At 39.3% G+C, this 17,394-nt stretch overlaps 1 protein-coding gene across 1 annotated transcript; it reads right to left on the bottom strand.

Annotated features, from left to right (window-relative positions):
• Positions 1–445: 445 nt before the first annotated feature.
• LOC115383090 (rhotekin-like) lies at positions 446–16,449 on the bottom strand. Its single transcript, XM_030085126.1, has 13 exons — positions 16,400–16,449; positions 15,278–15,477; positions 14,807–14,853; positions 13,625–13,678; positions 12,780–12,897; positions 12,460–12,705; positions 12,258–12,352; positions 12,041–12,147; positions 11,813–11,941; positions 10,082–10,244; positions 3,422–3,520; positions 2,185–2,272; positions 446–571 (listed from the first exon to the last, which is right to left on the bottom strand). Exons 1-13 carry the CDS (start codon positions 16,415–16,417, stop codon positions 565–567), a joined length of 1,371 nt encoding a protein of 456 aa, XP_029940986.1. The 5' UTR covers positions 16,418–16,449; the 3' UTR covers positions 446–564.
• Positions 16,450–17,394: the final 945 nt, after the last annotated feature.

Consider the following 17,394-nt stretch of genomic DNA (forward strand, 5'->3'; position numbering starts at 1 on the left):
TTACCCCTCATAGCTCATTTTCTATGTGGCTAGTCCTGTGGTTTACAGGTGATTCGTGCTAGATGAGACTGGCTCCAGCTGCCCACTCCACACTCATCTGAATGAAAAAAGTAGAAAATACAGATTGACAGGCAGTTGATGAATAAGTGTCACCCAGTCAGTCTTTGCGTTCAATAAACTGTCAGTCAACTTGATAGTACAGCAGGTTATTTTTATTTTTCGCCACACTGATGAAATACACATTTGTGACACGCATGTGACAGGATAGTCCAATAGATGGCGTCTACATATCGTAGCATAATACATACAGCATAATACATACAGCAGTATGTATAACAAGTTGAAGCTACATAAATCATTGCTACTATTTACTTTTTTCTCTCTAAAATGAAGTTAATTGGAAAAAAAAAAAAATCAGGGAAGACGTGAAGTAAGTCCAGTGTAGTCTTGAAGTTTGAACAGCACCACTTCATGTGTAAAACTGACCACGTCGATGTCTTTGGCCAGCATGGTAAGACCATACAGAGAGAAAACTATCGCCTCTTCAGCATAACAGCAGTGGCATCAAAAACTGAAAAATCAAGCCAGAAAACACAATTTAAAATGATAAAAAAAAAAAAAAAACCAGAAAACAAAAACATGATGGTCAGCGTCAGAGAGGTTTGGAATAGATCTATCTTGTTTTAATAGTTAATTGATTAGATCGCATGTAAAAAAATTGGTGGTGACACACACCACTCATTCCAGTTAGTGAAAGTATCCCCCATCATGCCTGCCAGCCACCTGACACTTTTCAAAAACTATCTGTTGAATAACATTGTGGACTGCCACTCGCTTATCAGAGCGTCAGTCGGTATGAGGATATGCCGCCCTATTTACCAGCAGACTGCATTCGCAAAGTTCCTGTGTCAAGACTGAAGGTCATATATGAGTGAACATTTAACTCCAGGGAAAAGAAAATTAGAATTTCTTTATCACGGTTTGCATTACCTTAGCAATTTACACATTTCAAAGATGAGGATTTTATCTCGATGATGAAACAGTCACGCGTCAAATGTAAACAAACTTCACTATCTCTCATTATGAATATGTCACGTGCGACAATTTGTCTATCATTCCAAAGGGTGACATGTGATATTGCGTCACACTATCAGGACTGAATGTTTCAATAAGTGACTCACTCCTTTCTCCAGAAACGGACGGAAAATCACAGCTCCACTTATATCCAATACTTACCCACCGCCACTGCCATGTGTACAGGCTATAGATGTGACTCACGACTCGCATGTGACAAAAAACATTGCGTACTCGTGGAGGCATACATACAACACTACTTAAAGTTGCACAAAGCCAGCACTGTAAAAGCTTAGTTTGGACTACACATGCCATCTTTTACAAACTCATCTGGGCAAACCGCTAAAATCTATAGGCGCTGTCATCCCTGGGTGTCGTGTACAGATCTAAACTTGTAACTTCTGTTTGCTCACTATTGTGAGAGGTCAAATTATCAGTCAGCGTTTCATAACAAAGCCCACGTTTGTATGAGAGGACCATTATGCTTTTAAATCCAAGAGGTATTCATCTTGCTTAGTTCTGATGTCACTTGTTGAATTATGTTGCCGCTGCTGTCAATGTGCGTGCGAAAAAAAGGATGATGGTCTGTTACGGCCTTTCCCATGATGATAAACAAACTGATCCAACAAGTATGTCCTACTTAATAAGAAACTTGTTATTAAAGTTTGACTCACTCCAAAGTCGGATAATTAACCTTCCAAAGTAATTCACAGCCCATTAAACATATTAGAGCACAGGTCCAGAAAACACCCAAAGTGCAATACCTTTAAAATATCTGAAGAAACTGCTGGACCATAACGCAAAATTTGGCTTATCTATACTAAGTAGACAGACAGGAATCATTTCATCAAGCAACACTTTTTGTCTGTGGAGGTGGATCCAAACACATTTTTGCTTTACTGAAGAAAGCGGCATGAAGCGTTTCACTGCTGCTTGTAGCTACACTGCAAACCGCGTGAGGCTTGTCTTTACAAACAGGTGATTACGCTTGACGCGTTGTGCATTACAATAGGCTCTGGTTTTTAAAACACCAAGGGAAAGTTTGTCGAAAGAGGGAATTCATGAGTGAATGGTGAAAGTAGCATGTGCGCTCTGTGGCAGGCAACCTACCTTTCTTTGTGGTAAGAGTAAAGCAAGGTGCGGATCTCAATCTCGATGTCTGGAACTGCGGGGCCCTTCCTCGGAGAGGAGGGGGTGACTGGAAAAGAAGAAGAATAGGATTTACCTTTATTTAAAGTTTTAATGTGAGCCAGACATTGTAAGCGTACACCTTTGAGGTTAGAAATATTTCAGTAGCGTTTTATTCCCCCAGCCACAGGAACATTGTTCCCCTGCACATTTTTTTTTTTTTTCTTTCTGAAAGAACTTTGTGCTATTTCAACCATGTACCGATAATATAGGCAGTAAGATATTTGGCCCTCCCACCCCACCATTCCTGCTATAGAGTATAACTTTAAATATTTTGATGTGCGTGACTGGCATTTTAGTCAGCAGGTGTAAGGAATAATACGCCCATTCACGTTAACGATGTCTGGCTCGCAGTCTGAGGTCACCGTTGGCCACCTTCATTTATCTTTTTAAGATCTTGCTATTTGCCCGAACTCGTTTGTCCGCTTTTGAAAGCCGAGCGTCGCTTCAGCTTTCTGCAAATAAAAGTTTGACGACTTATATTGTCCTAGTGAGAATTTCCGGTATGAAGAAAGTTATTTTAATGTATAAGAAGGCAAGCAGTCGGCACTGGTGCAACCGAGTCACGAAACATACAGCGAACGCTGCACAATTCTATAAAAAGTAACAAACTTTGATGTGACCCCATAAAGAAGTAATTCGTATGACGTATCAGGTAAAACCATATAATGCAATCATTAAAAAGGCATCGTAGTTCATGATATGATTTCGCAACTTTGTTTTCGTGTAATTTTTAGCCATAAAAACAAAATCACATTAATTTGTGAATAAGTGTTTTGATTAGACTTTTTAAATCCTGACGAAGAAGAAATTACTTTTATTAGCTAAAATTACAGTTATTGTCACTTGTAATTTATCATTTAACTTAAAGCTTTTACTATATTTGACTTTAAACATTTTTTTTTTTTTTACACAAAACAATGGCATGATTAAAAAATAAATCTTACACTGTACTAACTGGTTTTTTTGAACGTGGCTTGTCTTAAAATTACAGGCAGAAAGGCATGCTGGGAAGTCACAATTTGTTCCTCATATCATTCTCTCCCTTGTCTTCAACAACCATCTGCTATGCCAAATGGAATTCCCCCGGCTGGCAGCTAAACATTCAAAACACAGGCAATCTTTGTGAACTCAGCCCCTTTCTCTTGTGTTACACTACCCATTTCATGGAAAAGCGATCCTTGTTTCACTGCGAGGGATTTCCGTGGGCTTGGCGTTTCGATCTTCATTAAGTCATCGCAGCAGTGCTTCCACTGGCCTGAAACAAACATATGAACAGTGATCTATTGGGCTGATGAATGTCAAGAGTGTGTACAGCAATTAATCGCACAGGTATGCTGATCTGATATACTCAGGCTGAGAGTTGCCTGGGTTTGCCAGTCGAGAAAGCGTCAGACATGTTGGACCACATTTCAATTTGTAGTCAAAAAAAAAAAAAAACTGTCCTATGTTTCTGGCAAATTATAACATCTGTTGTCTTTATTGTGCTAAGTGAGATGTATATATATATATATATATATATATATATATATATATACATACACATTCATACCAAAGCTTTTTGGCAGTTAAAGCATGGCACGGTGCCAGAGCTGTACTACGACTTCTGTGAGCATCCAATTCGACTGATTAGAGTCTGAGTTGAAGCAAAATGACAGACATTGGGAGGAGGACGACAATAGATCATCCACAAACAAAGCTATGCAGCGTGAAGGAGTGGCACATCGGTGCAATCAGGAATTCATACCTGAGACAATATGAACAAATACAGTCTCTCAAATCTACTCTACGCACACAGAGCTAAACCAAACAAAACAAAAAACCATTTCATATTCATTCGCCCCATGAAGGGGATTAAACAACAAGCTATTTCTTTTTAGAGCACTGTTGTTTCCAAGCATAAAGATGAGGATAATAATAGCCCTGAGGTGTGTAGAATGTGATTTTATTCAAAAGGCACACCCACAGCTGAGGCTTAGAGTGATGAAGAAAATGAATAAATGAAAGAGGTGAAGGCAGATTACACCTTGATCAAGTTACCAGTCCAACGCCTACAAAAAATTCGGAGTCACCAGTTAACCTGATACATATTTTTAGACTGTGGAGTACCCAGAAAAAAACAACATGCATGTACAATCCCAATCTCAAAGTGATTACATGCATGCTGTGAGGAGAGTGTGCTCACCACTGCAGCACCATGTGACCAACACACCACACTGGTAAATAAGTGTTTTCTATAGATATTAACTCATCATAGCTTATTGGTCTGCTACTTTGGAGAGGAGGTCATCATGACTCTGTATGTTTTGGCATTAAACTTACATATCTGGTCCATCGACAGGCAATAACCTATCAAACTACTAGTTTGCTCAAAAGACCATGATTGGCAACTCCCAACTGAGCCAGAGGCTCCCCATCATTAGAATGACTTTACACTCTCAGAGCCAAAAAAATGAACTACCACTTGGTTTATTTATAATTAACAGGTATTTTTGATTATCTATCTTAATAAAAATGTCCTGGTCTGAATCTGGACCGGGATTTAAAGCAGGTTTTTTTTTTTTTTTTGTGTCCCATCTTCATATTTTCCATGTCAGTGTTTTTTGTCCTTGTACTCCAGGTTAACCCTAGAGTGCCAAAAATAAGCATTTGAACCTCATTGTTCATTCTAACGAGCCAGTAAGTGTGAGTGAGTCTGTTTGCCCTGCTGCGATGGACTGGCAACATGTGCAGGGTGTCCCGTGTCTTCATTAATACACAGATGGGATCGGTTTCAGCACCTGTCAACTCTGAGTTGAATCACGTCTTAAAGACGATGAATGAATGGCTCAATTTTACAAAACACTCGAGCTTTTTACTTGTAGGACCTCCCAATTCCAATTTCTAGAAATGTCCAATGTACGAGCTCTGCACGTAAACACAGCAAACATCTCCCTTAAAATGTCTTACGGGGATGAGAGACCATTTTATTTGGCATGCTGCTCTAAATAATCTATCATTACGGTAAGGTGGCGATGACTGCACACTGTCATTGTAAACAACTTGTTCTGCCGAACTTAGAAAACTATGATAATGACAGGATGAAACACACACCCAGAGATTGTGAGTCATCCCTTTGCCATTCGCATCATAATGCCAGTGACACAGTATTATAGCTTGTAAAAACGTCATTGCTTTCTCAAAGAACTCTGTTGACACACTGGGTATGGCAAATTATGTGACAATTTGTTAGACGTAAACAGTGTCTCAAACTCAAAACTCAATGTAATAATTTCACCAAGAATATTTCTTCCGATGTAATTCATGTTTAGATGAGCTACAAAATGTACAGTTTCTGTAACGACTGAGATGTTGTATATCAGAATCAGGTCTTGTTGCCCATGATAAGCCTATCATTACCTTAGGCTATGATCATAATTAAAAGTGACATTTAGAAGTCACCGTAATCAAAGCACCACACCCCTTGGATATTCAGCTTCTACCTGTAGGTCTGCTTTTGCTGCTGCTCTGAAGGCAACGGTTGCATTACCATGCCTGGCGCCACATTAATAAATATTTAATCAGTGGTGCAATTACTGTGACTATTATGTTATTATCTGAATCATCCTACTATCCAGGATAATGCTCAGTTACGTGCATAAGTTTGCTCACAGAGATTGTTAACGCCATATGTAGCACTTCTTTACACACGCAATCAGCCAATCACATGATGGCAACCTATTGTGCTTCAGCATGTTAAGACTATGGAAACAACTCCCTAGGTCAAGCGTTTAACCTACTTAAACTAATGTAAGTAGGCTACTTTTTACAGGCCAACACAGACAAGTTAATGATGGGATAGGTGCATAGAAGTCACGGAGTGTATGGAGATCAAAGAGCATCTGAGTGACTTCGATGGTGGTTCGTGTTCAACCTAGTTGTCTAAGAAATTCAGAAAATCCACATCTGTAAAGATTTTCCACACACCGTCATCGATGGGGCTCATATAGACTGAAATAAAAACAATAACATGCAATGGCATCCAGGACATCACTGGGCAAAGATGGTTTCTTACTGCCGGTGGTCAATGGAGAAAACCCAAACGGGTTCAAACCAGTATAGAGGCAACAGGAAGTGGTCTTTATAATGCAGATGTACCTACAATAGGTTGGGAAGTATAACCTATGATGAACACCAATATGCAAAGCTGATCTGTTCACTGTGTTGGGAGTGTTCGACAAAGGCTTATGTACCTTGGTCAAAGGTAAGCCATTATCCAGTTATTCAGTTAACAAAGAGGCAATTAGTGAAAAGTCACTGAGCTGTCCTGTTGGACAAGTTCTCAGTGTTGGCTAAAGCTGTTGTCTTGAGTAATTATTTTTGTTGTGCTCCCATTTGCTGGAGGACAACAATCTCAATAATCTTGAGTTCTAACATAACAGTTTTAGAAGTCCCACATAACACTGACATTAGCTTAAATCCACAGCATTTGTCTCGGCGAGTTTGACTCATGTCTTGAAAAAACTGGTTTCCTTCAACATCTGGCAACATCCAGGTTTTAGAGCATCTTCCTCTGAAATAACTAAGGTTGACCCAATCGTCACAGCTCGGCTAATGTGTGACAGCAAAACTAAAAACACCCATGTGCACATTAACACAACATTGAATCAGACATACCGAAATCCTGATAGTTGCTTTGTACTTGCAGGAAACAAAAAAAAAATTAAAAAAATTAATAAAGAGTAACTAGGAGCTTAGCAGTAATCAAATTTTCGGTACAGAAAACATACTTAAAAGCAATGTGATAATTATATTCAAGACTGCCTCATTACGGTTTGAATAACTAAAATGGTAAACCCATTACTTTTCAAAGAGGTGACAGGCAACTATAACCAAAACATTACTGTAACTCTCACATTACATACTGCTTTAAAAATTAATATACAGTATTTTGATGGAAGCCTGATATAAATTAGACTGTTAAAATTCTATTAAGATTAAATTAAAGAAGTTCGTCTTTCACATGTTCACTGTTTTCAGGAGAATCACTTACTTTTATTTTCACTCGTATTGTAAAAAGTTATGTATGGCATAGTGCTGGCAGAGAAGACTGCAGGCATCTGCACAGAGCAATCACGACAATGCAAAACTATCCTCCAACATATGTTGTTTAGTTCCCCTCACACTCTAGTTTGCTGAATTTTAAAATTTAATGTGGCTCCAGGACTGTTTCACTGCCTTACCTCTTCAAAAGCACTTTACACTGTAATCTAAATAATCACTTTACATCCAAACTGTGTAGAAGACCATCTCCAAATGCAAACCTTGAGGGGATACAGTAACACAACACTACAACAGATAAAGGAAAAATTGCTCATATAGGGTATTTTCACTGCTTCAGCAGTCTTAAAGCACTTAATGTTTCACACAGCAGTGGCTTGATGCCTTGCCAAGGACACTTCAACACGCCGAGAAGCCAAGATGAGGGATCAAACCACAAACCTTTGGCTCTTAGTTGTAGTGCCTCTCAACTGAGCCAATGTGAACATGCAAACTCCACACATTTATTGGACTGATAGAAGGGGCCAACTTTTATGTGACTTCTAAGCAGTCTATGAATGTGCTAAACAAATGTTGTTATATTTACAGTGACAATCAAGCATTGAACTGAAGCCACACACATCGTCTCGCCCAATAGCTGAGAACGGGAAACTGACAATACAATCCAAACTGGCTCAGTTAAATAACCATCAGTCACAGCACAATGACGTGATAACACACAGGAGCGCTATGCGAAACCTGGTCAATGTTTTTAGATCACATCTTAAAAGCACCAAATGTTGAAATTTTAAATGTTACAAGGCAAAAAAAATTAAAAAATCTTAAATTGTAAGCAAGAGAAAGATGAACAATGCAGATGTAAAGGAAACCTGGGTCTCCACAGCATTTCGGCTGTTCACTGCACGCTTCCATCAACATACTGGTGCGGTAACATGTGCAGGAGGCGTCCTGAGAAACTACTGAGTGCATAAATAGCATTTAAAATATTTGTCATTGTCATCACTTTATTGAGCAAATAAAACTGAACGTGATAGATTTCCTATTGCATCAAAATTGAAAAATTGAAAGAGGGACCTGAAATATTTCAATGTATGCATAATAAAACTAGCATACAGATTTAACTGTTCATCCCACAATGCACCACATCAAAACTGTGGCCACTTTATAATTATGTCTCCTCCAGTTAAACAAGGCTCATCTATCAAAATGACAAACACATTGTTCTTGTGTCCATAAATGAAAACAATGTCATCTACACTCACTGAATAAAATGCAAGGGAGTTTCTCTTATATCATAAAGATGCCACATAGTACAGTTAATCCAGATGTAGTTTGGGCTCTTTGAGTATGCGCATAAAGCCAGATAAATAACATCTCCAACTACTTTGACAGTGACTCATTTGCAGACCAGTCGAGTGTGATCGTCCTGTTCTTCCACCTAACTGTATTCTAAATACAGGTATGACTGTGAAACTGCTCAACGGTTGCATTTACTTAAGATCAGTCAGTGCTATCGGGAAATATGGTACGCACGGTGCTCATATGTTACTGTATTCTGTTTTTTTGTATTACATACCGTACATAGTGTACAAGAGACAGGGTTCAGAATATCCATCATTTACAGGAATAGAGCAGCTGTTTCCTATCTGGGGCTCGCTAACCCCCCTGGGGGTACCGAGGCCCATGGATTTACCTGCTCCTGGCTTGTCAAAATTAGATTTGCACATGTCAAAGAAATCGAGAAGAACCTCATTCAAATTTTGAACAGCCTTGGCAAATTGCCCAGTGGTTTCATTTCAAAGGCCTCAGCTTTTCTATGTCGCTGAAAGTGGGCACAAATGTCAGTGTTTGGCTTCACTGTAAGTTTTCACAGATAGAAGATATTTTCCAATCAATTTCAACTAAACTCTTGAGGGGCTGTTAATCTTAAAGACTTGCTTTTTTTTTGTTTTTTACATTGCATCATTCTTTTATTTCAAGGCCTGTCATTTCCTTCTTTAAGCTGTATTTCGCAAACGGATGTGTCTTACTACACATTGGTTGAGCTGATCATCATGAATCAGATCAAGGAAACGATGGTTTAATTTCCAGAGGGGGAATTTTCTGTGTGGAGTTCACATGTTCTCAGGGTACTTTTGCTTCCTCCTGCAGTCACAAAAGCATAGTTACGTTCATTTTGTACTCTGAAATGTCCACTAGTGTTTGCATGATGGTGTCTGTTTTCTCTTTGATGGATCCTGCCTTTCACATCATAGCAAATGGGATGGGCTCCAGTTCCCCACAAGCTTACGTCAGCAAGACCAGAGCAGGAGGCAGACGGTCAAAATCAAATGAATAAAATTAAGAAAGAGATAGAACTGGGTAAAATCCCAGATTCATGTAGCTTAACACAAAAACAAAATTCATGCTGTACACTGCAAAGAAGTTAAATAAGTATGTTAACTCATGTTTGGCTTCTGACGCCATTCAAATCTATTCCAAATTCCAAGGGTTCTATAAAAACAAGATTATTATCACATTATGCAACGTTGGCACAAGAGTTAACCCTCTGTTTTCTTGGCATTGACGCCGTTTCTTCTACTCTGTGCAAACCTTCCTGTTATCTTAACATACATGAGTTCAGGGAAAAATTAAAAAAAAAAAAAACCTTCCGAATGTCCCTCTCAGAAAATTCAAAACCTGCCCTCAGTCTGCTAAAATGCCGTGGAAGCAGCCTTGTAAGTGCACACCAGCAGTGTCGTACAGTTAAGAGAACAGTTTAGCTTCGTTCAGGCCTCACTCAGGTTATGGATGTGTTGCCGGAGGGCTTGGTTCCAGCGCTGTCTGTCTTCAGCTGCGAGTGCAGTCAGAGTGTAGGTTGCAGTGTCTCCTTGACACTGAGTGTTGATGCAGATGAGGTGATGAGGCTCAGCATCACCGTCAGGCACACGGACAATGGTATCCTGGCACAGAAACGCAAACATTTCATTATTTACACAGCAGCCTTGGATTTCTTGCGTCAATACAAACGACAGTCATCTGTACAGATATCGCTGGTAATCCTGAGGCGTCGGATGAAATAACGCAGTGTTGGTTGATTATATACACGTTTTCTTTTTGTTTGTTTTTTTGTTTTTTTTAATTAAGTTCTGAATCTATGCTTGTTTTATTTTTTTTTTCACCAATAAGTTTTGTGTACATTTTAACAACTTTATACCCCGCTTCATTTCAGTTCCACACCACGGAACAAAAGGTGTGTTTTGTTTTCCTCATTACATATGCTCCTGAGCTTACTTCCAATGAAATTAATCATACATGAGCAATGTTTTGTTTTTTTTACATTGAAATTAACCATGCATCTATTGGAAAGATAAGTGTGAAATTTACATCTTAGTCTGCACCTGTATAGACTGTACTGTATCTCGCTTCATGTTAAGACCTCTACAAGTGTGTTTGCATCATTGCACTTCTTATTAGATGAAATAGTTGAATTTCACATGTCAAAACAATTAAAATAACATTTCAGAGCCTGTGATTTATTTTTTTTGAGGGGGGGGGGGGAACTGGAGCGAAGCTAAACTACCAAGAAAACAAACGGATGGCATTCTTTCAACAACAGATCACATTATTGGATTAACTGTGCCACTTATTCAAACTGTGCTCAGAAAAACTGGTTTCAGGTGCATGGTAATAAGAAAAAGGAATTAACTCCTAAAAAAAACACACACACACAAACATGACAGACTCATTTCCTTTTCAGATTCAAAAACCACAAGTGAAGTCTTTGGGAATGCATTTTTTCAAGATGAAATCATGACACGAAGTACAAATCTACACATTTAGATTATGTTACTTCTTGAACGCCTATTAATTTTTGAAACTGCACTACCTGTTCAGACACATTAAATTTTATTTAGTGAATGTGACAAGTTAAATTTTTAAAAGCATAAACAAGTAATCAAACATCTGAATACTTACAAATAAAACTGTGTGTAGGTATTAAAAACAGCAAAACCTGCATCTACTTACTGTATTTAGCAGTGGCAGTGCTCACTGTAGATTTGAATCACTTCAATAATCAGAATAAATCCTTTATAACTTTAAAGACAAAAAAAAAACACTGATTTTAATGTGATTGAAACAGTAAATGATTATCGACTGGAGCTCAAAATTCAGTTTGACTCACTCAGACGTTCTAAGCATAATCTCAACACTGACAACCAAAATAGACTAGAGGACATGTTCTTTGGAAAAGTTGTATTTCAACAAAATATTTAGTTTTCCACTGCTATTTCAAGACGTGGGAAATAATCTCATATTGTAATGAACTGGCTGCAGAGCTGTAGGTTGATTATTTGGGAATAAACTATTTATTGCACTTCTGGTCTCTTTTTCTAGACTCACACCATCACAACAGCTTTCTTCTCTTCTTAGCAGTTCATCAGGGACCCCTAGTGGCTTTAGCTTATTACTGCATGAAGAAAGAAAAAAAATTGTAAAGGCTTAATCCATTTTTTCCCCCACTACAAACCTTGTTGATGGGGATTACAAGCAACGGCTCGTCATCACACTCCAGGTTTGCTTGACTCTGAAAACAGATCAGAGTTTGTCCCCTGAGGACGCCATAGACATTTTCCCATTGATTGCAGTCGTCTTCAAGCTGAGTGAAAGGAGGGAAGGAAGAAAGATTATGAATGGTGATCATTCAAGAACGATCCCTGGAGTTTAAAGGCAGGAGAACATGAGAAAATCTAGTCACCTTGACTTTGAGAGGGCCGCTTATCACCGGTTGAATCATGCACAAAGGCTGAGCAACTAAACGACAGCACATGCTCCTGTACAGAGGCAACCAGAAAGGATTTTGCTCTGAAAAACAAAAAGGGTTGATTGGAAATTTTGATGAGAAAATACTTCCAGAAAGGGACGTATCATATAGATGAAAAGCTGGTAAGAGAAAAAAGTAAGACATATATCACCTGTTGCTGAAAGTGACAGATCATGGGTCTTGAAAGCCTCCTGGACATGTTTAATAGTCAGTGTTGTGTGAGCCAAGAGGCTATACTTAGGCCCCCTTCAACAGAAAACAATGTACACAATAACAATTTTAATTTCCCCAGAGAAGATGGACAAAATCTAAGTTTTTGAATATGTGAAAAGATTTTTCCCCCCTATACTTACAAGGCAGACAGGTAAGGAAATAAAGGCGGCGACAAGCTTCCAGGTCTCACATCTCCTCCAGTGGAAATGTACCCGCAGAGAGTTGCAGACTGAAATGTGGCACGGATCTTTCTTCCAGAGGAGGATCCTAGAGAACCCCCGAGACGGACCCCTCTCCTCTGTCCGACGGCTCCGGGTGGGAAATCCTCAACCTCACGGGTGCTGTACAACTCCACACGCAGCTCAAAATCAGGGCCCACGTTGTCGCTGTTGAAACACCCAGTAAAACATGTTACAGAGCTACATGAAATCAATTTATACTGAGAATGAACTGGACTCACAAGATGATGATGTCTTCGAAGCAGACGTCAGTTAAAGTCCTGTCCACCATCACCACACCGGTGTCCTGGATCTCTGTGCCACATTGAAGCAGGCAGAAAACAGCACAGCGATGTAGCTCTGCAATGAAAGACAAAAGGGACAATAAAACATTCCATCTTCAACATCACCGGGTTTACAAAGTGCTTTGGAACAGCAATGAAAACCAACACAGCTACAAAAAGTACTTAGTAGAGAGATTTAAAGTGGGGTTTCAATTAGTCTGCATAAAACTGTGGGGCCCAAAGATTAGTATTTAGTAGAAATTAGTGTAAATGTCTACACGTGTAATCGGGTACATGATAACAAATCATAACCGTTTAGAATAATCAATAATTGTGTACATGTCATTTTCCTCCTCCTCGTTCTTTTAAGCCCTCTAGTGGTCATATAGCGCAACTGCGATAGAAAAACATCACAAATCACATCACGTGAAACCACTTACAATTCGGTAACTTAGAAGTCCCGGTTACATGTACAAATTCAATTGGTTATACATGTTTAAAAACTTCTAAAAGTTGACACCCCTAACAGAAATTACAAAAATCTTATTTTATAATTTCTGGTGGCTATGAAATTCATGTGAAGTTAGAAATCTGAATAAAACATCATGACGTTCAAGGATCTCGGAGGACAAACGAAATGACTGATTGATGGATTTGAATACTCTAAGCGAACTGTTCAAGTTTTCCTTGTAAACATTTTCTAGCGTTATTTAAGAATACAGAAAATGTCTCAGATGTTCAAAAAACACTGCATGAATTAAACAATGCCGGAGCTTTCGTTTATATATCAAGCCCTGTCTTACCTCCTTTGTTTTTGAAGTACTCCGAGTCTTTCCACATTAGGGGGATTCGCAGGTCTGTAGAATGAAAATGATAAAGATTGAAATACATCTGCCACCAAGATGCTTTTTTGAAAAAAAAAATCGCTTTCATACAATAACTTGAAAATAAACGACCAATGAACAGCTTAATTCGTTGATTCTTGAAATGGGAGAACACCATAAACTTTAACGAGCACGGTGCCTCTAATGAATTAGCTTTAGTGGCTTACCAGAAATTCGGACTTCTTGTATCGGCTGCAAAACACATTCCTAACTATTTCTTATATTTATACCTTAGTTTACACTCTTTACACATTTACTACCTCGTTTATCTTCTAAACGCGACGAAATAAACATAAAACAGGCGAATCTCATTAAAGGTGATTAACGACACCTGCGAGGCGGAGTGATACCACTGCGAAGCCGGAACTATCTGCTGTGAGTGGCAGGTTGCCAGATATGTGATTAGGACGTAACGTTGCCAGGTTGGGCCCGTTTTGATCACAGTAAGCAGGAAAAACATGATAAAAAAAATATGGACAGCGTGTCACAAGTGTAGGCTAGTTTTTTGGAAAATAGAACCGAGAATAGAGTTTTCTCTTTTTATCTTGTGTTTGGGATTTTAAGCTGTCAATCATATCAGCAGCATGAGCTGTTTATTAAATGGTACCATTCATTTTAATTTCTATACCACTTCATCAAGTTTAATCCGAGCTAGATCCTTCCAAAACAAAGGTGAAAACGGGGCTACACCCTGAACATTTTGGTTGAGGTTAGGCCCTGACATCCAGGTTCCAGTCTGGGCTGAATTTAAATGAGTAGGGTTTACCTGACATATCTCTCCATGGAACTGTTTCTACCTCCCACAATGGATTTGAGATTAACCAGTCAACCTGCCCATAGGTGTGACTGAGTGTTTGTGACTGTCTGTCTCTTTGTGTTTGCCCTGTGACTGACCCTGGCAACCCCGATTGTAATAATGCGCTATAAAAATGGATGGTTAAGTTTGGACAAACTGTATGCAAGTAAAAGTAAACTCATCACACTTTATTAATCCCCTTTGGGAAATTCATTTTTTTCCCACATTGATCAATTCTGTGTCAAGGATGCAGGAGTGCAGGATGAATCAGTGGTAAGCTGGTACAACAAGTTGGTAACACTCACCTGAGATTGCCACTTTGCCTGCGCAGGGCGCTGGATCTTCAGATGGCCTGGAGTGAGACACCGTTCATCAACCAGTAACAGGGAGACACAAAAATAGCAGGGACACTGGTCCAAACACAGTGCTGATAGCTCAACTGAAGACAATAAAGAGAAGCACTCCTATGATCTAACCAGGGTTGTATTTAAAAGTAAGATGGTAAATAGTTTAACTAATAAAAAAAAAAAAAAACAAAACCTCCATAGTTATTATAGTCCAGAGCAAGTTTTTCAGTAAACATGGGAAACACAGCTCATATCCCTGGATTTAGAAAGTTAGCAAATATAACCTCAAGCAGTTAATCAGGGAGCATAACAGAACTCATGTGCCGATCTCTGCCCTGTAATACCATTGCATAACCCTATGTCCTCGCCAATGTTTTTGTCTGCTCATTCACCAGAAAATACATCGAATGCACTTGAGTCCCGTCTGACCTGTGTCCGACTCTCTGCAAGATTTGTGCTTTCCTCATTTTCTGCAGCTGGCCGAGCAGGGCCAGGATGCGGGCATTGCAGGTGAGCAGGCTCTTGGAGGCCTCCAGGGCCTGGCCTCTCTGGGAGCTGGCTGCAAGGAGTTTACTGGCTCCCTCCCGCATCCGCACCTCCCTCTCGATCTGCCGCAGCACCTCATCACCCTGTCAGAAAGTGCGCTTTCAGTTCAAAATAACAGATAATGAAGATCATCAGAAATTGAAATATACCCACAGTAAACAGAAAGATCCACACGGCCCAGATTGCTGTATTATCATTTTGTTCATAGTTATAATTTTGATGAGGAATCTAGAGTTTGTGGAGTTTATTTTAATTTGCTGTAATAACATCAAGAAATAAAAATATGCATTGTGATCACAGTGGACCATCTAATGAATCAGTCTTTAGACTATTTTCTATTAATTGTTCCCAAAGTTAAAACACCACTTCTCTTTGACAGTTGTTTAGAAAACCTGTGAAATCTCTGGATAGCAGCTGATTTCCTCTTAAAGTCATTTAATTGAGGATGTTGCCAAATTTTAGACATTATTGTGTGATCAGATTTTATTGTTTTCAATAGTTACTTTTCAAGTAATTGTACCTCCGCTGCTGCTTTTGGTCAGGCCTCTCTTCTGAATGAGCCTTTTGATCTCCGTGGAAAAATGACGAAATTAAAATGATTATATCAGACTGTTGACTGGTTAAACAATGGCTCCCTTGTGACGCAGGTCTGAGGATTACCCAGCATTAACAAGCCATACTTGAGCATTTAGGGATCAGTACATTGTTGCGTAATTAAATGATGTTATTTTAACTTAAGCCTCGTTGATATTTCATTTCTCACTCAGTGAATACATCTTAAACAATTTTAATAGCCCATTCAACCAACTGATCTGAAGAAATTCTTTGATAATTCATCACACATTTTACCCAAATGTGGACACATCTTATAGATAAATTGACAACTAATGTTAAAAGACATTTCAGGTGCACATTGTAATCAAATCTATAGATAAAGTTCTCTGTCAAGCAAGATAAGCAGTGATTTCCAGAGCAGTCAATACAGAATCATCTGGTCTCACCCACCTGGATGTTGTCATTCATGCTCCCTCTCTGCAGGACCTCGGAGGTCGGCTCCCGGTGCAGTCAGGCAGTGCTGAGTGAACCGGCTAATCTCACAGCTCACTGAAACAGTGCTGGGAGTGAACCTGCAGACAGAGCAGTTAGTCACTCAACTGAGAGATCTAAACAGGCTAAAGCCCCCCCTACAAGAGGCTGCAGCATGAGGGATTAGTGTCTCACATATTTGAGTCCAGCAGCTCCATCACATGCACCGATGGAACCGTGAATATCACGTCATTCCCACAGAAACTGCACGTCTGTGACTGAATGGCAGCAAAAAAAAAATTTGGATTAGTGTGGAACCGGCATCGTTGTAAGAGTCACAACAAGGTCATTGTCTTTACCAGACGGCACAGTGAAAACATCTCTCCATCCACATTCTGCTGGGGGGAGAAAGACACAACTCCACAGTCACACCTGTGAGAAAATAAACCTGAAGACCTTTACAACAAATAAAAAAAAAAAAAAACCTCACAATGTACAGGCGTGGAGAATGTGAACTGCGTAAACTAAAGTCTAAACCAGGCTCAAACCAGGGATTACTCACTGTGAGGCAAGAGAGCTAATCACTAATCCACTGTTTACATCATATATGCATGAATGCAAATAGGCTGCACATGGCCGTCAGCCTGCCAATTGCCGAAGTCTGTTTTAGAATCATAATACATAAAATATACAGTTACTGTGATTACTCTCAAAGTTTGTATGGAGCTTTGTCTCGCATTTTGACTCCTATTTGGGTGAGTCGCAGGATCAAAGCATTAACAATGAGATGAGTCGAACTTCCTTTTACAGTAGATTGAATTAAAGTATTACCGATGTCGCTAAACAAGTCTCTTGATGAAAATAACTTGATAATCTTTTGTGATCAACAGAATGGCAACGATTGTATTTCAGGGCTGTTTGTGTGCACAGCTGTGTGTAACCTGTCACCAACTGGAAATGGCTCCAGCATCCAA

This window comes from Salarias fasciatus (genome assembly GCF_902148845.1).
Source record: "Salarias fasciatus chromosome 7 unlocalized genomic scaffold, fSalaFa1.1 super_scaffold_4, whole genome shotgun sequence".
In the NCBI taxonomy this organism is placed as follows: domain Eukaryota; kingdom Metazoa; phylum Chordata; class Actinopteri; order Blenniiformes; family Blenniidae; genus Salarias; species Salarias fasciatus.

Excerpts from the sequence above, each read along its gene's own strand:
- LOC115383090 (XM_030085126.1), bottom strand. Across the intron at positions 12,706-12,779 it reads TTCGAAGACATCATCATCTT|CGACAACGTGGGCCCTGATT; the intron begins GTGAGTCCAGTT and ends GTGTTTCAACAG. Across the intron at positions 3,521-10,081 it reads GCAACACATCCATAACCTGA|GCCAGTGGAAGCACTGCTGC; the intron begins GTGAGGCCTGAA and ends TGTTTGTTTCAG.